At 35.8% G+C, this 21,839-nt stretch overlaps 1 protein-coding gene across 3 annotated transcripts in view; it reads left to right on the top strand.

The window, feature by feature from the left end:
• The window catches only part of LOC149535246 (uncharacterized), an 83,265-nt gene that overhangs the window by 17,829 nt on the left and 43,597 nt on the right, over positions 1-21,839 (top strand). The window contains exon 5 of one of the 3 annotated variants that reach the window (XM_089804718.1): positions 11,589-11,891. The exons of the other annotated variants lie outside the window; for them this stretch is intronic. Within the exon in view, the coding sequence (XP_089660844.1) occupies positions 11,589-11,657 (69 nt within the window). The 3' untranslated portion in view covers positions 11,658-11,891. Of the gene's footprint in view, positions 1-11,588; positions 11,892-21,839 lie in introns of those variants that run through there. 3 annotated transcript variants of the gene reach the window in all.

The following is a 21,839-nucleotide window of genomic DNA, read 5'->3' as shown; positions in this document are numbered from 1 at the left end:
AACTGGAAAGCAAAAATGTTGATGGCACAACTTCGAACTAGTTCACATCAGTTGCGATGTGAAACTGGTCGGTGGCAAGTTCCAAAGGAAGAGTGGGCAGACAGAACATGTTTATTTTGTAATATGGGAATAGTTGAGACAGAGCAACACTTTGTCAAAGACTGCCTGGCTTACAATGAAATCAGATCTGGTTATACAAAAATACTGCAGAACAAGGACTTCAACTATTTATTCTAGGAAGATCAAGTGAAGAGAGCAGCGGATTTGATTACCAAACTTCAGAGAAGGAGAGACAAGTTAACCAAAACTTTACAACTGAATAGTTCTGCTCTTGACTCGGGAGGTTGATTGCATGGGTCCCATAGACTACTTTAGTCTCGTGGACGTCATTAAAATCTATCATATCATATCATATCATATCAATGGCAGCAACCTAATCAAAACTAGCAGCAAACTCAACAAAATTGGCAAAATAACCAGTGGCAACAATCTCAGGAAAATTGGCAGCAAAATCAGTGGCAGCCTCCACAGGGTAACTAGCAACAGTCACCACAGTGGGGGACTAACCGGCCTAACAAACAAGCCATAATGCTGCCACCTCGGCAACAAGCTATAATGCCTCCTTCTCCTGCAACACATGCAAACCAACCTAAGCAAACTTTGTGTCTTGCGCAACCTAATCCTAATCCTAGTAATAAGCAATCTAATCAGCAACAAACCTATTCCATTACTCTTGATGACTTGCACTTGAGGTCAGGAACTACTCTTCCTGCACCTAAAGGACTTGTCATTACAGAGGTAATTGCTGAGGATACTCCTACTGCAAAAGAAGATACATCCAATCTGCCATCCACTCCTGCAGCAAAGACTCCACCCTTTTGTCAGAGGCTTGCTAATCCTGCTATGCCCATTGAAAATCCAACTATTATAGAATTACTTAACCGGTTGAAACAAATGATTGTAAAAATACCATTGCTGAATGCTATTAAAGAAGTTCCAGCTTACACCAAAGCAACTGCAGAAGCTTTTGTTAAACAACCTGGTAGGAAAAGAAAATATCCTCAGACTATTCATGTTATGGGTCAGGTGTCTGATCTAATGTTGGATAGGTTGTCAATTCCTAAGTATGTATTAATGAAATTCAGGTTCAAAATGCTTTAGTTGATTTAGGAGTATCAATTAATGTCATGAGAAGAGAAGTTTTGTCTCACCTAAACATCATTGGCCTAAGAGAAGCCCCCACTATCCTTCAACTAGCTGATAGCTCCACTGTAAAACTTGATGGTATGATTAGGGATGTAATGGTCACATTGGATTCTTGGGAGTATCCAATAGATTTTGTCATTTTGTCCCCTAAGGCCACTTTGGGAGGATATCCTATCATTCTAGGAAGACCATGGTTAGCTACTGCTGATGCTTTTATAGCCTGTCGTTTTGGAAAAATGACTATCTCTAATGACATGAATATGAAGAAGTTAACATTGTATTCCCTTGCTCTAACACTCTTACAAGGTGATCAAGCCATATGGCATGACTTGGGTGACGATGAACAAGAAGCTAACTCAGTAAGCCAACTTATGGTAATTGATAGGAATTCATTCATGGTTTCTCAAGAAGATGATGATATTTTAATAACTATTTTATACAATGAGTATTGTGCAGACTCCCCACTATGTAATGACAAGAATTATTTCTTAGAAACAATCCTTCCTCTCAAAATACACCCCACTTTGTAAAGCATCCCAACACCTTCACACATTACCACCTCATGAGTCCTACTCATCTACTTTTTCAGAAGTGGTAACGTTAGAAAAGGTGTCCAAAATAGTTCAGTGGGTCTAGGTAAGGAATTGAATGTTAGCAAGAGTCTTTCTCCAACCCACCAAGAAAGTCTTCTTAAGTTGCTACAGGAGAACCAACAAGCATTTGCATGGGACTATACAACCATGAAGGGGCTTGATCCTAAACTTTGTACCCATAGAATCTACATAAGCTCAGAGTGCAAACTTGTTAGGCAGCCGCAAAGAAGAATCAATCTAGTGCTAAGAGACACTGTGAAGACTGAATTGCAAAAGTTACTAAATGCTGGCTTCATTTATCCAATCTCTAATGGCCAATGGGTTTCTCCTTTGGTCATAGTACCTAAAAAAGGGGGTAAATGGAGAGTTTGTGTGGATTGTAGGGAACTAAACTCAACAACTAAGAAGGATCATTTCCCCTTGCCTTCCATTGATCAAGTTCTTGATAATTTGGCTGGTAAGAAGTATTTTTCCTTTTTGGATGGGTTTAGTGGGTATAACCAGATCAAGATAGTACCAAAGTACCAAGATAAAACTACCTTTACTTGCCCTTGGGGAACATTTGCATATTCAGTTCTACTTTTTGGTCTATGTAATGCGGCCGCCACTTTCGAAAGTGTTGTGGTTAGTATATTTTCTAACATATCTGCTGATTGTATGGAGATTTACATGGATGACTTCATTGCATATGGATCCACCTTTGAAGAAGCACAAACTAATTTAGAGAAAGTCCTCAAAAGATGTTAGGAATATAATCTTTCTTTGAATAGTGATAAATGCTATATGATGATGGAATAAGTAGTTGTCTTGGACACTACATTTCCTCGATAGGTATTCAAGTTGACCCAGCTAAGATTGAGGTGATCAGCACTTTGCCTACTCCAGAAAAGCAAAAAGATGTTACAAGTTTTCTTGGACACTCTAGTTACTATAGGAGATTTATCAAAGACTTCAGTCATATTGCAGCTCTACTTTACAATTTGTTGAAAAAGGATTCTGATTTTACATGGAATTCAAATTGTGACAAAGCATTTCAACTGTTCAAGGAAGTCTTAACCAAAGTACTTGTGTTGAGATGTCCTAATTGGAGCTTTCTATTTCATATCCACATTGATGCTTCAGATTATGTTGTAGGTGTTGTCCTAGGATAGAAAGGAGTTGTGTGTAGCAAACAGATTTTCATAACAAAATAAAGGCGATCTAGAAAGAGTTTTCCTTAACTATTTATTGAACAAATATATTGAATTCCTTTTCATGAGACATTAACTACTTTTAACTGTAATAACGATTAACTGAAATAATTAAGAAAACGTTCAATTGAAATAACTATAACAATGATCAACTGAAATAACTGTATCAATGATCAACTATAATAATTGTAATAACGATTAATTGAAATAACTAAGAAAACGTTCAACTGAAATAACTATAACAATGATCAACTGAAATAACTATATCAATGATCAGCTGTAATAACTATAATAACGATTAACTGAAATAACTAAGAAAACGTTCAACTGTAATAACTATAACAATGATCAACTATAATAACTGAAATAACGATTTGCTATCTTTCCATGCATATAAATAAAGTAAATGCATAACATGAAAAAAGAAAGAACATACGAGAAGTATCCGGTGACTCTTTAATTGGTTGTGCAAGCCTCGACTTTCGGTAAGAGGAAAAGCATTGACTTAGGCTTAACCTCCCAACCTCAGACTATATTTATCCCCACACAATCTATTGAATAGAAAGACCCTCCCTACCTCGGGATCAGGCTTGGGATACTTTTTAGTCCAGCCACTTGAGCATTCCTGTGTTTAGAATGTCTGCACAGTTATGGACGGACATGTTTGAATAACTGGCTCTATTGACATCAAGTGATCATAGATGACAAACATGCCTTAAATGACCTTGGCCAAGGTTTTCTGATGGGTTCAATGACCCAATCACCCCTGCTCGACTTGACAATAGGGAACAATGGTATGAACAATCATGAGCTACTAAATGAAATTAATTTAGATTTATTATGTCATATCTAACTTTTATTTCCATGTTATTGCAGATTCCATCTCACCTCTTCACCTTTTCCATGGCTATACAGCCGATGAGTCCTAGGTGCTCAAATCTCAAAGCAATCAACTGTTTCTATTGATCCTCAATTGATATATGAATATTATATGTTTCCAGCTTATCACAATCTGTGCTCTGAGATATGTAATCTTTAAGACTTGCAGAATAAATAACATTTGATTCTGACTTTCAGTGGCATAACTAAAATATGATAGCATGTCATGGATACTTGGCTTTCATTTATCAAAAACAACTCTATCTTAGAGAAGGTCTAACCGATGATATTTAGACAAGATGATTTGCATCATGATACAAATTGTATCTTACTGCTATAGTAAATCGGTATGCAGTAATATTTGATAATAAAACATATTGAAATGCTTGGAATATGGACATGACATAACCTGGTAAAATCTGGAATAAAATGGACACTTGTTGGACGCTAATGATCAATTCTTCCTTGGAATAAATCTTCAAGCACAAACTCAGTGTGATTATTAATCACGTCTTCAATAGAATATCAAATAAAAAGGCAAAACGTTGCAAGGAAAATTGCAATAGTTATTGGGTGATGTATTGCAGGGATATAGTGTGACATATGTAGAGTATTGGATGATATGGAAAGAAATCGGAATGATATCGAAAGGAAGTCGGGTGATAAGTTTTTATCTCCTCCATCTCTCTTGGCTTCATAATAAAAAGGTATTTGAAAGTTTCTTTGGCTTCCAAGAAGCCATAACTTACCAAGAAGAGACTTGGCTCTTGATCACCATAAATATGCCAAATGTGCATTTCGGGTTTAGCAAGAAATTGAATAAATATGGAGAAAAAAGATTTGAAGGTTATAAATCAAGATTAATTATAATATATCTATCTACTTCTATGTAGATGTACTGATGAGGTGGCATCATATTATTTATTTAAATAATATTATGGTGTCACTTTTATTCCTATATCTATGTGCATGTACATAGGTATACATTATAATGATGTGGTGGAAAAATCAATCAAAAACCATTTGAGGTACGTATTATTTTTAATTAAAATAATTAATGTTTTAAATTTTTTTTAATAGCGCATGCGGGTCCATCGATTGTATCCTGATGTTCAAGTTGTTAGGTCCTTACCAAGGCAATTAAAGGTCATACCTGTCAACCTGATAATTGGACTAAGTTAGTATCCCATTCCGTTGATCCCGTTTAGCAATGCTTCCCCCCTTCATCTTCTCCTACAATCACCCATGCCATACTTCCATGATAATAACAAGTTCCATAATATTTTCATAATAACATTTAATATAGATAAAGAATTTAGTTATTAACCATAATTCCAAAATCAAAAGTGCTAAACATCACATGACAAATAATGGATAATGACCATCTTCATTAAACAGTTAACATAATGAATACAACAGATATATTTAACTACCTTCTTCACATGACTATGAAAGAAAATCCGATCAATCTAATGGCTATAAATAAATTTAAAATTAGGTCAAAATTTGGGATGTAACATTGTGGAACATGCTATTTATTATATCAGTTAGAACTTGCAAGGGGTAGAGCTCAACTATATTGTCACTAAAAAGGAGCTACTTGCGGTGATTTATGCACTTATTAAGTTTAGGCATTACATAACTGGTTATGAGATATTTGTGCATACAGATCATTCAACAATAAAATATTTGATGAATAAGCCTGCTATTTCAGGGAGATTGACTCGATGGTTATTACTCATGCAGGAATTTAATATAAACGTAGTGGATAAACCAGGGAAGGCTAATGTAGTAGCTGATTTTCTCTCTCGGTTACATGTACTAGATGATCCTACAACAATTGATGATAGTTTTCTAGATGAACATTTGTACTCCATATCAGCTCAAAATCCATGGTATGCTGACATTGCTAATTACCTTACTACAGGAAGGACTCCAACTCATTTCTCACCAAAAGAGAGAAGGTTATTGACTGAGAAAAGTTTTAACTTTTCTTGGATTGTTGGATGTATGTTTTATATAGGGCTTGATTAGGTGATGCGTAGATGTGCACATGAAGATGAGACATATGACATCCTTCGGGCATGTCATGATGAGTCATGTGGAGGACATTTTGTAGCAAAGAAAACAACTTTCAAAATACTGACAATAGGTTACTACTGGCCAACTCTACACAAGGATGCAGTTCGATACACTAAGAAGTGTGGCAGAGACCAAAGGATGGGTAGACCTACCAAATGTGATGAAATGCCCCTGCAGCCACAGGTGATTGTAACACCTTTTGACAAATGGGGAATTGAATTTGTTGGACCAATAGAGCCTTCATCAAATGGTAAGTCATACATTTTAGTCTGTATTGATTATGTCACTAAGTAGAGGCTAAACCTATGAAACATGCTAGGGATAACAATGTTGTAGAATTCTTGTACGGAGCCATTTTTACTACGTTTGGTGTCCCTAGAGAGTTAGTGACTGATCAAGGTGCCCAATTTAACTCAAACTTGATCATTGCCCTCGTGAATGAGTATACCATTAGGCATGGGAAATCCTCTCCTTATCATCCTCAGGCTAATCCCCAGGTAGAGATTACCAATAGGGAGATTGAAGCAATCTTAACCAACAAAGTATACATCCATACGAAAGATTGGGCACTCTGTCTTCCTGAAGCAATTTGGGCCTATTGGACAACATGGAAAATCACTACTAGATTCACCCCCTTTGAGTTAGTTAATGGAAAACCAGCAATTATGCCTGTGGAATTTGAGCACAAGATACTTAGGACAGCCCTGAGATTGAACATTGATCTTACTGAGGCAAGAGAAAGAATTCTCTTGCTGAATGGATTGGATGAGTATAGGAAATCTATTCTGCATAATACTGAGGTTATCCAACAACAACGCAAGAAGTGGCATGACAAATTCATAAAGGAAAAACAATTTTCTCTTGGTGATTGCACGCTCCTATATGATTCTTGCTACCAACACACACTAGAAAGTTTCAAAACAGATGGTTGGGGCCATATGAAACATCGACAATCTTTGACAATGGTGTTGTACAGTTATCTACAATTAATCTTGTACGATTCAAGTTGTTGATAAATGGCCATCGACTGAAAACCTATTATAAACCTCAATGTAAGAAGGAGTTCCTGCAACAATTTGAATAGGAACTCATGCTGCTCCTGCAGCAAAGGAATTTGGGTTGCCTCCCCAGATTGCATCTTCCTTTTGATTCCATTCAAAGGCCCATGATAACACTTTCACTTTGTGAAAGCCATGTTCTCCATAATAATAATTCCAACTCACCTTCTCTCTTTTTTGCCTTCCACCTCACCTTCATGTCAACACCAAGGTACAAAGCATAATATTTTTAATCAACACTTCGCTAGGTAAGTACTCTGCCTTCGTACGTTTATTTATTTCATTTAATTTCGTAGAAAAGCATTATTTTGTACATAATTATTCTTGCTCACATAGCATGGAGGGACCTATGCTCCATTTTAAGTTGGGGGGATGTGCGCTATTTATTATTATTTTTGCATATCATTTTGATTTAATTTTTGGTGCAAAGTACAAAAAGTTCGAACTTGGTGTTATAGTGACAAGTCATGTTAGAGATTTAAGTTTGGAATTGATGTGACAACTTGTTAATGTGTCTGAAAAGAAAGCATTCATTAAATAGACATGTGAATGAGTTCAAAACTTAATAATGACATGACATGCCTCTAAAAATGGCTAAGTTTTTAATTATCCCTTTACCTGTTAAACTGGTTGCTTTCAAACACTTTGCTCTGCAAGTTTTCAAGTTTGTAGCTTTGCAAATTTGCTTTGTTTCCTGTGAGGGGTTTTTAGCTAGTCTTGGAGTAAATTGATGAACAGGTGCAATGGGGGGTGACTTAATTCGTAATGAACCTGTAATTCATGACACATTCTTGCAAGATCAAGCTTTTCATAATAAGTTTGAGGTCCGTAGTTGGTTACAATATTTTTAGAAACTAACTGCATGGGATGTGGAAGTAGCATTTCAGTTTCTAAATTCCTTGCAAAATGATGTAGCTATGGTAAAGGGAATCAGGGTTGAATATGGTGAAAGGATAATTGTCAAAGTATTTGACTTACCGCAGGAGGGTGAAATATTTGAAGAGGACTTAGACCCAAGGTCTGCAAGGGTTCAATTCGCTTTGCATACAGATGGGCGGTTGGAAGTTGACAAGAAACATGGCACAAGGAGAATGTTGTTACCAGAACCCTATGGCCAGTGTGCCTTATATATCTTGCAATATATAACTTGTGAAGGATAAGACTAGTGGTTGCATGGAATTCACTTCAAACTTCTCAGCTGTCTTCACCATGATAACAGACCAGTCAAGCTTCCATGTTTCTTGTTCAACTTGTTGAAGAAGAGAGTTGCTGCTGTACAAGAAAGTAGGCCTAATTCTGTGGCAAACCATTGTTTGACTAAATTGTTTGTTGAAAAGGCTTTGCAACAAAATTCGACTGTCTTGGTAAGATTTCTTGTTAATGGATGAATATGTGCCTAGGTTAGTAGGACCTAGAGTCAAGGTGTAGAAAGAAGAGTTGTTACGAAAACTGGTACTAAAAAGATTGTAGAGAGGTTTGAACCTTCACTTTCTGGTTTCTCTAAAAACCCTAGGCTTGCTAGACAGAAAAAACTTGATAAAACCCCACCTGCTCCTACTTCTGGTAAAGGTAAGGGAAAAGTTGTTCCTTGTGAAACCTTTGTTACCCCTTAGCCTGGTGTTAGGACTAGGTCCTCTGCTAGGAAAAATGAAGAAGAAACAATTAAAGAACTAGTAGAGGAAAATACTGAACAAGAATTAGGGCACAAGGAGAATGTTGTTACCAGAACTGTATGGCCAGTATGCCTTATATATCATGCAATATATAACTTGTGAAGGACGGTAATAGTGGTTGAATGGAATTCACTTTAAACTTCTCAGTTGTCTTCACCATAATAACATACCAGTCAACCTTCCACATTTCTTGTTCAACTTGTTGAAAGAGAGAGCTGCTGCTGTACAAGAGGGTAGGCCTAATTCTGTGGCAAACCATTGTTTGATTAAAGTGTTAGTTGAAAGGGCTCTGCAACAAAATTTGATTGTGTCTTGGGAAGATTTCTTGTTAATGGATGAATATGTGCCTAGGTTAGTAGGACCTAGAGGTCAAGCTGTAGGAAGAAGAGTTGTTACGACAATTGGTACGAAAAAGATTGTAGAGAGGTTTGAACCTTCACCTTCTGGTTTCTTTGAAAACCCTAGGGCTGCTAGAAAGGAAAAACTCGATAAACCCCACTTGCTCCTACTTCTGGTAAAAGAAAGAAAAAAAGTTGTTCCTTCTGAAGCCTTTGTTACCGCTCAGTCTGGTGTTAGGACTAGATCCTGTGCTAAGAAAAATGAAGAAAAAAACAATTAAAGAACCAGCAAAGGAAAATATTGAACAACCAAAAAAATCAAAGGATGTAGTATACATCAACATTGCTTCTTCACATTCTTTTAAAAGGAAACGGGTTCAAAAAGAAACTCATGTAGCAGCTGCTGAAGGAGAATCTTCAAACAGAAAAAGGAAGAAAGTTTCTAAAACTTTGTTTGATACACCTGTTAGAAGTGGAAGAATTGCCAAAAACCCTAGTTTGGGTGGTGTCCCTGTTGATACTCCTGTTCATGATGTTTTTTCAGAACTTGAAAAAGAAGCTCCCGAGCCAGATTTAGATAAGGATAATCAGACAAGTATGCCAAGGGAAACTTATGAAAATTTTCAAGATGAATCAGACAAGATGCAGGGAGGTGATGATGCCATCTTGATTGAGGATGATAGTAGTGATAATGATTCAACACCACATAACTTTGTTTTCTGAAGGAAAAGAAGGGCTTCACATGTTGTAAATGAATCTTCAGATGATGAACAAGGGGCAGTGGATGAGGAAACAATATTTGTTTCCGGAGACATTCAAGAAAAACCTCCTGCAGCTACTAATGAAAACCTTGATGATGAGTACTCTGATATAAATATGGAAATTGTTGAGAAAATTGCTGAACGTATTGTGATGAAGGATTGGAAACTTTAGTTCAGGCAACTTAGCAATTAGAGGTAGAGCATCCACAACAGCCAATAGTTGAGAATCCGGAAAGGGCACTAGTCTTATGAATTGGGTTTCTAACTGATAAATCAGAAAATGGTGAATAAGAGGCTGTCATGGGGCCTGGATGGATAAGTTTTGAACAACAAGGTCTAATGCCTCCATTGGATTTTTCTACACTTTTGACAGCTAGACTTAGCCTATATCAGTATGTTTTAATTGAGAAGGCTATGTGTAGGGGAGAGAAAAATAAATTACCACAAATCATTGATAATCAGCTACAAGAATTGAGAGATAAGGAAGATGAGATCATAGTGCTGAAAAACAAGGTTACTCAGATTACTAGTATGATACCTGAATTATTTCAATGCCGACCACCACCATAGGTATATACTTTATTCCTTAAAGAACAATTGTGAAATTTTAAGATGATAAGGATAGTTCAAGGCCTTAGTCCACCTTTGCAGACCCTGCATGAATTTTATCATGCTTTCCAACGCTCTCTTGCAGTGATTAATAATCTTTTATTTGAAGTGTATTTGCATAATTTAGCAGTCCCTGATGATATAGAGAATGGAATCCATTAATGTATGTGGGTGACATTCAATTGAGAGCATTCATGTTCTGGGTAAAAAATGAGATTAGTAGGGAAGACCAGGTTAGGCCTTATAGGGAAGAAGAAATGAATGCATTCCTGTTCTTAAGACCTGAAGCCAGAATTCCACAAGCCAGAATTCCACAAACCTACTATTATGATTGGTTAAAGGTAGCAGATAGCAAATCAGGGAATGAAAAGATTAATCCACTCAGGGATGCTGCCTATTCAAAATATGAGTAGTTGGAAAGTAGAGGAGTACAGGAGGCTAAGAGAGCAATCATACAGAGATGGATAAAAATTCCTGTTGATTTGCAGGTAAGAGAACCACACTCATCCCAAAATTTCATTATGGAAAGCAAATGAGTTCCCTGGTGCATACTGTAAGGGAGAACTAGACGGAGCTTTTGGATTCCTCTTAGGTTTCAGCCATCACGACTCATCCATCCATTACTGGGTATTCATGAAGATGTGGATGAGCTTGACATGGCAGCAAAAGTCAGGATTTGGGAACAACTTAGAGAGTCCAAAGGATTTATTGGAGCTTTGTGAAGAAAGGATCAGGACAGAGCACCCCAGCAGATTTCAGGATGAAAGCTCATGTGAGAAATTACATACTTGCTGGAGGACCAACAAGAAACCAAGTTGGGGGGAATGATGGGGACTAATATTAGCATATAGTTCTTTAGGCTTTTGTGGTTATTTAGATAGTTTTTATGCTTTCACCTCCAAGATTTTTTAATGATATTTTTGTATAAACCTATAAACAACTATGAACTGCTATGGTCTCTTAAGCATATTATGGTTTCATGATTATAATACTATAGTTAGAACTTATGGTTGATAAATGAAATCAAGTATGTGCATATTAATGAATCTGTTGCTTTCTTCCTTAAAGCTTTATGGCGTATGTTCTTGTAGCTATGTTGCCGTGTGCAAGAATTAGTTTTTAGTACATTTAATGCTTTCTATAGATTATTGGAATGGATATGTGTTTCAAAATTAGGCATGTGTACTAACTTTTTGCAGGAAACTGCTGATGTGGAAATCCAAAGTCATGGCATGCTACATTTATGGGAGACTTGTTCTATGGGATGAATGTGTCCTATATTGATGTAACTCATCTGCTAAATCCTTGTTGTTGAAGGATCTTAAATTTAGGAAGTTTGTTTTTTCATAGATGTTATAAATAAGTTGTTGTTCGGACTTCTAGAGTTAGTCAAGAAGTCAATTGTATTCCACAATAGTATTCAATATATAGTTCTATTATTATAGTTGTACTTTTGATGGTTTCACTGTCAATAAAATGACATTGTTGACTTTTGTACTTTATTCTGAGCATTTGTTTCTTCACTCATCCAAGGGGGCCCACTTGGTGAGTGAATTCAGTTAGTAGAATTAGTTTCCTATTTCTTTTAGAATAGTTAGTACTCTGTTGCTCTTGCAGCCACACAGTATCAGAACTATTGGTTGTTCTTGCAGCAGAGACAAATAGAGTAGTATCTTGTTTGTGTCATGATTCCTTTGCAATAGATTAACTGTTCTATTCCATACTTGGTTTCAGCATGTCAGTTTCATAGTTTACTAATGACAATTGGGTTGGTTTAGAGCATATACTTTGCAGATACCATTTCAAGTACACATCCCTAGTTGATACATTAAATGAGTTCAATAGGTTGGTCATTGCTTAAGGATGTCCAATACATAAGTAATGTGTGTAAAGCTTTAGTTTTGAAACCGATTAATTGGCCAAGCACAATGGATGATTTATAGCATTTTCCCACCCAGTTGTTCTTGCAGCATAGGCAAGCAGAGTAGTATTTTGTTTGTGTTTCAATTCCATTGTTGTCTCAGGTAATATTTTCTACAGCTTATGGATTTGTGACTTGCTGACAAGCATCTTGCCAGCTAATATATGAGAGAGCTACTGTTTTCAACTACGACACTCCTATATGTTTTGGGTTGAATTAATTTGAGCAAATGATTTGTGTCCATGTGGTACCACGTAGGTAGAGGATATGGCAGGTGAACTTGATTGGGACATTTTTGTTAATTGTTGCAGGGAGATGGAAGAGGGAACTTAATGAAATCAAAAAGCTGATGTGATATCTGATTTGAAAGGTTGCAGAATAAGTATAGGCTAGGATATCATTAGCATCACCATCAAAATCAAAACTTTTTGATTGTCACAGTAAATTTGTTGCTATCAAGAAAGCCAGTGTGAATGATCTCACAACTAAAGAATTAAATGAAGAGTATCAAGATTTCAGAAAGGGATGATTTATCCCCAATTTGTTCTAGTATAAATTTGTCATGTTGACACAATAGATGGTGAAAATTGTGCAAGTTTGAGAAGTAGCTTCCACCATATATCAACTTGAAGAGTGTATGTCGTGTCTCAAAGCTGCGAGGATATAGGTATGTCCTCTGGAGGTGATTATCTGCACTTAAGAGAGTCTGTTTTCTCAGTTTGAGAAGGCTGAGTATGGAGTTTGTGAAGAATGCATGTGGTGTTAGGTGAAGGATGAGGTGGTTGAGGAAAACTGTGTTGTAGGAAATGTATAAAGACCATGTGATTGGCTGGATTGATGTCCCATCTTGTAGTCAAAAGGATAGTAAAACTGCTTTCAGTAGCCAAAGAGATATTTAAATCTTCTATAGCACCCATTGGAGCTACTTATGGCTTGCAAATAATTTCAAACTCTTTGGCTACCGCTCTAACTCTTTTAGATGAGGGTGGTACAGATAGGGGCATGGATGGAAGTATAGAAAATGGGGAGTCATCCATTCCCCTTTGGGCAAAAGTCTCAAATTTCTCTTCTAAGATGGGTGATAGTTAAAATCTCGCATTCTGACATTTTTTGCCTCAGTAACCATCCATGGGCGATAATGGCATGGCTCGTAGACTTGGTTGGACCACTAAGAGTTCTCTCCACCCTGATTCTAATGCTTCCTTGTATAACAGGCAAGTGATTTCTCTTCAAAGAGGAAACTGGTAGCAACAAATTTTGTTGGGATAATATCCTTTGTAACCAACTTATGACAATTAGAAATGGATATTTTTAAATGGCCTGTAGCTGTTGCAGTCCTTCCAACTATAAAAGGAATACCAAGGCCATGTAAATGGGTTGTGGCTTTGATTTTCATTCTTTAGGAAATGTATTGTAGTGAAGTGTATAGCATAGGAAATAGAGGCAATTTTTTTCTCAATGAGTCTATATGTTCATGTATCTGTTCCAATTTGTTTTTTCAATTTGTCATTGCCAATTCTTTTGCAACTGTGTGATTCATATATGGGCTTTCTTCAAGGAAGGAACTAAATGCTGCATACATTTTGCAACAATTTTGAGTAAATAAGAAGGATATATAAGCATGATTTTGTAGTTGTTCATTCGTTTGTGCAAGGTATAAATGTCAAAATTTAATAAATTGGAGTAATGTTTGTTATATGGACATGTATATTATCTGTATTTTGACTCTCTGCATTGTGGATTAGGCACATATCTAATGAAATTTATTAAGTACAAGTCAATTAAAAGTTATTTCACTTTTTACTGTGGGAGTAATAGTGTAGCCTTGTTCTTAGTATGTTTGAAGCTGGATGAAATTGACCTATGCGGTTAGGTAAAATATGAACATCCATTATATTAGATCTGAGAACTTTATGCTAGTGTAAGTTCATAGTTTGCTATTCGAAATGAGTTTGTCTCATGTGCAGACTTGTAAGTTGGGAAGACCCTCCCGAGTTTGGTGGATCTTGAAGTGAAGAAGGCTTTATGCCTTGTTAATGTTGGGTTTCTTCAGTCTTCAATTAGTGAATAGGGCTGGGTAATGTTGATGTGAGTCTTGTTCCACTACAACATGCATAATCAAATACTTAATGTTTCCCGGTGGAACACCAAACACTAAATTCTCTCTTGATATAAGGTCATCTCTCATAGTAAGCTTGCAAAGTAAGATCATGAAATGACTTCAATGTTCCTTCTTAATAATGGACTTAGTTTTATGATGTGATATGCTGGTTATCACAAACGGACTTACACTATTCATTCAATGGATATTAACTCTTATACTCCTAAAGATTTGGCTTCACAACATACAATGAAATTGTAGGTTCTCACTTTTCAATTCTCCGCTTCAACTTAAATTTATAACCTTTTATTTCTACTTCTACTTCTACTTCTACTTTTAGCTATGAATGCAAGAAATCATGGATAGACTTGGACTCTACTGGATGTAATTTCACTAGTGGCTTCACCCACCCAGTGCATGCTTCTAAGGAATACACAAATGATTTTCACATCACTATTTTCTCCCCAATCCCATTATCTAGATGCAAACCAAAGATCGAACATCAATTGAGGTTAAGCTTTTTCATTGGCTTACCATGCAAGGCACCCTTACAATTGACAAGAGGCTGGTGGCCCAGATTTGTTTGAGTCAAACAATAAAACATTCACAATAAATTCCTTTCAACTAAACTAGATCAACATGAAAAGAGATCTACTGTAAGTGAAAGAATGAGGAAACCATGCAACACTCCAAAGCAATAACAAATATTCCACCATGAAGAACCAACAATGAATTGTCAATTTGAAAAGCATTATAGCAACAATTTGATCAAGTCTCTCCCTTGGTTATCCTACTCTACTCTAGCTTTGTACTACCTCCAATCTCTAAGCTAATCTAATAAGCTCCTGCTAATCTCCTTTAATCTCTAAACTACTAAATTACAAATGAGAAGGCCTTGGCCTTTTATAGGAGCTCTATTACAACGAAGGGCCAAGATTGATTCAAGATCAAGGGCTGAGATTTCTTACCACAAACCCTATATCAGGGTTGCTAAATTTGCAACCAATTACATGAAGGCACCAATTCATCGGCCTATAAGAAAATTACAATGATTTTGTTAATGTATAGATTAGTAAAGAGCTATTGATAACTTATATATATATATATATATATATATATATATATATATATATATATATATATTCTTATATATATAGAAGGTATTTAATATATTCATATATATATATAAATATAATCACAAATACATAAAATGATAAATTAAGCTATCGATTCATATCAAACTTTATATAATCCAAAATCATATATATTAAAGTAGCAGTAAGAAGTCGTTTGTCAACTTAGTCAAATAAACAAACTCTAATTAGTCACACTGATAGACATGACTCAAATATGAGTCACGACTATCGGTCGTGACTCTTGTTTTAAAAGAGACTGCTGTATATATGAACTTATCCCACCCTGTTTCTGAAATAACAACGAATACAAAATTTAATAAAGTCTTCAAGTAATTACAGAGCAGGAGATACTCATTATCGACATGCAAAATATATTGTATTGCAGAGAGATTTTTATACCAGTTTCAGTCCATCATTATCTTGAATAGTTATTTTGTATAATAAAAGTCTTTAGTCTGATACTTTAACATGGTATCAGAGCAGGTTTAAAAGGAGTATCCTGATATCAGACTACAATTATCCAAGTTATAGAAGCATCATATATTATTAATAAAATGGTGAAGGGTATGAGGCTTGAAGACAGGCTAGAAGGTGATTTAGATTTTGCAGGCTGGAAACTATGTCTGAAACTCATACTTAAAGAACATGGTTTAAATAAGTTTATTGAGAAATCTAACCTATCACCTAAAGGAAATGATGAACTAGAAAAATGGGAGAGTGACAACAATAAAGCTATGAAAATTATTGTGGATGGTGTTAAAACTCATCTACTTCCTATAATCTCAGAACTAGACACTGCACGTGAGATGTACAATGCTCTTGAAAATATGTTTGAGATAAACAATACTGTTCGGATCATTACATTAAAGGACAAAATGTCAAACATTAAAATGAATAAAGGAGAGAAAATTTCCTCCTACTTTATGAGAATAACTAATCTTCGAAATCAACTTTCTTCCATTGGACACATCTGTGATGGAAAGGAGCTAACAATAATGGCTCTAAAACGTCTTCCATCATCATGGGATACCTTCAGACAAGGGGTATGCTCTAGCAAAATTACCTAAATTTGAAAGACTTAAAGCTAACTGTATACAAGAAGAGGGTATGCAAGTAGCTCGAGGTCAAAATGTTTCCTCCTCAAAAGAAGAGTTACAAGTTCTCTCTACTTAAGTAAATAAGAAGAAAAGAAAATTCAAAGGAAGGAAAAAGCACACTGATTTCTCCAAAATGCAACGTTATAGGTGTGATAAATTTGGACATCCAGCATCTAGATGTCCTGATAGAATTAAGTCACAAGCTTCATTTGCAACCACTCAAAACTCTAATGAAATTTCTGAACACAATGCCTTCTATTCAGCACTCTCCAATGAAGCATCAAATAGATCAAGTACTTGGGTAATTGATAGCGGAGCCTCTCGACATATCACAGGTTTTAAAGGACAGTTAGACTCTCTACAAGAAGACTATGTTGATGAATTAACCATTGGAGATGATACAAGCTACCTCGTAATGGGAATAGGAACATGTACTATTCATCTGAAATTAGGGAATACAATTGAACTTGCTAAGGTACTATATGTACCTGGCATAAAAAGAAACTTGCTCTCTATCTCTGCTCTTGAAGATGAAGGATTCAGAATTACATTTATGGAAGGAAAGGTCTTAGCTTGGCCAAAGAATTCTAATATAAAAAATGCATACAAAATTTGCTCTAGACATGGATGTCTTTATCAGATTAACTCTCTCTCTCATTCGGCCCTAATTCATGATTCTTTCAAAGAAAATGAAATCTGGCATAGGAGACTAGGTCATCTTCATTTTCGAGGATTACATTCCATAGGAAAAATGGTAACAGGTATACCTAAAATTAGTCCTTACCATGAAGGAACCTGTAAAGGTTGTGCTCTAGGGAAGAATATCAAAACTACATTCCATAATAGTCAAACCAAATCCAAAGATATTCTAGAGCTTATCCATTCAGACTTATGTGGCCATATGTCAGTTCCATCTCTAGGAGATTCTGTATACTGCATCATATTTGTGGACAATTTCTCTAGGAAGACATGGATCTATTTTCTTAAAAGTAAAGAATCTGAGGAAATTCTGACCAAATTTAAAGAGTTTAAAGCCCTTGTAGAAAACCTTTCTGGAAAGAAAATAGAAGTATTAAGAACAAACAATGGTAAAGAGTACATTACTGATATATTTATAGATTATTGTAAAACTGTTGGGATCAAGAGGGAGTGTTCTGTTCCTTATAATCCCCAACAGAATGGAATAGCTAAGAGAAAGAATAGATCTATAGTTCATTCTGCTAAAGCAATGCTTCATGATCAAAATCTTGAAACCTTTCTTTGGGGTGAAGCTTCAAATACTGCTATTTACCTTCAAAATAGGTATCCCCACTCTTATCTTGAATTTAAGATCCTTGAAGAGGTATTTACCGGAAAGAAACTTGATCTTAAACACCTAAGAATTTTTGGTTGTCCTGTCTATGTACATATTCCTAAAGAAAAGAGAACCAAACTAGAACCCTCAGGAAAAAAAAGGAATCTTTGTAGGTTATAGTGAAACTTCAAAAGCATATCGCATCTATATCCCTGGACAAAGGAATATTGAACTAAGTCGAGATGTAATATTTGATGAAGATTTGGCCTACAAAAGATCTAAAGATGAATCAAATTTAGAAGAAACTCTAGAAGAACAAAACTCTGAAAATGAGAGGGAGTCTCTAATGGAGGAAGATAAATCAATTGAACTCATGGAAATTACTCACACCTCCGAGGAAAAGAAAAGACCTCTATGGGCCAGAAAGCTAATTGAAGAAAACAATTCCATTCCTTCAGATTTCATTAGGGAGAGGAAACGTCCTAATATATACTCAAGTTACATTGCATTAATGAGTGAAATCTCCAAATTTGAACCATCTGATGTAAAAGAAGCTATAAAACACCAACATTGGAAAGATGCCATGACAGAAGAATATAACTCCATACTTAAAAATGATGTTTGGGATATTGTTCCTAGGCCCAAAAATAAATCAATTGTCTCCTCAAAATGGCTATTTAAAATTAAACATGCTGTAGACGGAAGCATTGACAAGTGCAAAGCAAGGTTTGTTGCTAGAGGATTTTCCCAAAAGGAAGCAATAGACTATGAGGAAACTTTTGCTCCAGTAGCCAGATATACCTCAATCAGAATTGTTTTAGCCATTGTTGCATCCAAGTGATGGAAAATTCATCAAATGGATGTAAAGACTGCATTTTTAAATGGTGTTATAGAAGAGGAAGTTTATCTTGAACAACCCGAAGGATTTGAAGTACACAATAAACAATCACATGTATGCAAATTGAAAAAGGCATGATATGGATTGAAACAAACTCCCCGAGCTTGGTATGAACGGATAGATCAGCATCTAACTAAACTTGACTTCTCTAAAAACATTGCAGATCCAAATTTATATCACAAAGTAATACAAGGGGATATGTTAATCATGGTTTTATATGTTGATGATCTTTTGATTATAGGAGAAGATCATCTAATCGAAAAATGTAAACAAGATCTCATATCTGAATTTGAAATGAAAGATCTAGGAATACTACACTATTTCTTGGGACTAGAAGTATGGCAGCATTCAAAGGGAATCTCAAGGCAAGTACACTCTGGATCTACTTAAGAAATTTGGCATGTTCGATAGCAAGGCAATGAAAACTCCTATGGAAAAAAATGTCCTGAAACTAAAAGAAGCAACTGAAGATTTTGAAAGTGTTGATCCTACTCTATATCGACAGATAATTGGTTCTTTAATGTATTTGGTGAACACAATACCTGACATTTATTATGCTGTAAATGTTCTCAGTCAGTTCATGTGCAAACCTAAACAAACTCATTTAGTAGCAGCAAAACACATTCTTAGGTATCTTAGTGGTACTAGCTATTGGATATGGTCTCAAATACGCTAAAACTGAATTAAATTTGAAGGGATATACAGATTTAGATTGGGCAGGAAATTCAGAAAATTGTAAGAGCACTTTAGGATGTTTTACATTGGGCTCAGCAATGATTATTAGTTTAGTTGGAAACAGTCTTCAGTAGCACAAAGTTCTACAGAAGCCGAGTACATAGCTGCATCTATGGGAGCAAGAGAAGTTGTATGGTTGAGGAAACTTCTATTTGGATTATTTGGGAAGCCACTTCCACCTACTACTATTTATTGTGATAATCAGAGCTGCATCAAGCTATCTCTTAATCCTGTGTTTCACAACAAATCAAAGCACATTGAGATACCTTACCACTATGTTCGAGACATGGTTGAGAAGAATGTAATCAAGCTGGAATATATTAGTACAGAGGATCAAATTGCATACACTCTTACCAAACCACTTGCTAAAAGAAAAGTGGAACATTTTCGCAAAGAACTTGGTATGATTGTAAAATCTGAGGACATGTCTTAGAGAAATTGATTATTGTACATTTTTTTATATATAGTATAAATAAAACCTATGTTAATCTTTAAGAAGTGACGACTTCAAAAGGATTTCACTTGTATCAGGAGAAGTTGTTGTAAAGTGATGTCCTGTTGGTAAACAGATTTGTCCTTTTATCTATCGTGAAATTATGACTCTTTATGCCCAGATTATGAACAATATCTATTCACAACAGTTGAAAGGCCATTTTATGGTTACCGGCTTTTCTTTGAATTGATAGGTACAGCTCCCTATATGAATAATCTTCAATGAATTATGTTTGTTTCTACTTATCTAAATCGGGGTATACTCTTAACCCGAGAGCAAGAGAGGTAAACCAAATTAAGCCTAACAAGAACTTAATTCAGGCAAGGAAAATTACTCAATATCGGAACAAACTTATGTATCCACACTTCTTATGAATTCATAAATTCATCTGCTCAAGACTAAAATAAGTTGAAATCTAAATCTGAACTACAAGTGATGAGTTAGGAAAACTAACAGGATCCTTTCGTCAAATGAAATATAACAATACTTATTACATCCATTTAAATTCTAGAAAACAGGGGAAATGAAACTCTGTTCTTTCTTAGTTCTCTGAAACGTAGAAAGGAAACACTAACAAATTACAGTACCTACTGGAACGGAAAATGATTGAAACGAAGTGCCATTCAATTGTCTCTGCAACAGATAGTACTTCACACCAAAATTTGCCGACCTTTGATTAATCATTAAATTTCATACATATAGGTTTTGAGAGATGACCGTTACAATGGGAATTTCAATCGGTTCATCTTCCAAAAATGACAAATGGCTAGATGCCAGTTTGTCAGATTTCAAAATTTACAAAAATTTGCAACATTTACATCAGAAAACAAAAAAAGGAGTATTGAATAAGTCATTTAGACTTCTTTCCTTTTTTAGTTTTTGCCCTATATGTTCTGGCAGCCACTATAATTGGGATCATCTCCTTGTGACTAGGCACATGTACATTGGTGAATCTTAAGAGCCACTTTGAATGCTCCCGATCCAATTCCTTTACTGCACCAAGCTGACTTGTCAACTCTCCAGTTGCCAAATGTACGCATCCACCGAGTGCTTGCAACTCTACCACCCTGTTTTGATTGCTTGAGGTCATCCCAGATAGATTATTCAAGTATGTGGAGAAGCTATTCTTCATTACCTCTATCCCAATGAGAGCCTTTCCTTGCCCACTGCTTTGTGGATTTGTGTGTAACCCTTGCATGAGTTCAAATGCTCTGTCTTGGATCTTCTTCACCTTTTCCTTTGTTTCTTTGAGTCCTTCCTCTGCCTCTTGAATCATTTCCTGCTTGAATTGCATATTCTGAAGCCATTCGAACAGAGGCTCAGTCCCCTTTTTCAAAATATTCGCTTCGATTGCCTCTTTTACCTTCATTTGAATGACCATATTTAAGAGAGAAACACATTCCTCACACCTTGCCTTTTCTACAGCCAAAGTGTTGTGATTAGAAGTAATATTATCCTTCTCAATTTCTAACCGAAGGATAACATTTCCAATTTGATCAATCAGAACAGCTCCATCTGTACTGAGCTTCTCAATCCATTCTTTTCCGATCTGGCCAAAATGTCTATCCTTTTGGAGTTGTGAGATGAAGGTTTGCACTTCTTCTGCAGTAGGGTTCTCAGTAGCAGGCACACCAGTAATGGTTGCCAATGGAACAACTAGTTGCCTGATGAATCTTTTCAATTCCTCAATCTCTGCTTTCATTCTGATTTTTGACAGTTTGAGGTCCTCTAGTTGTCCCTCTATCACTTCATTACTTGATCTCCATAGGCCCACT

This window comes from Cupressus sempervirens, chromosome 10, assembly GCF_028749045.1.
Source record: "Cupressus sempervirens isolate cs-2001-9-10 chromosome 10, ASM2874904v1, whole genome shotgun sequence".
Taxonomy (NCBI): Eukaryota; Viridiplantae; Streptophyta; class Pinopsida; order Cupressales; family Cupressaceae; genus Cupressus; species Cupressus sempervirens.
This window is presented reverse-complemented; position numbering and strand designations above follow the sequence as displayed.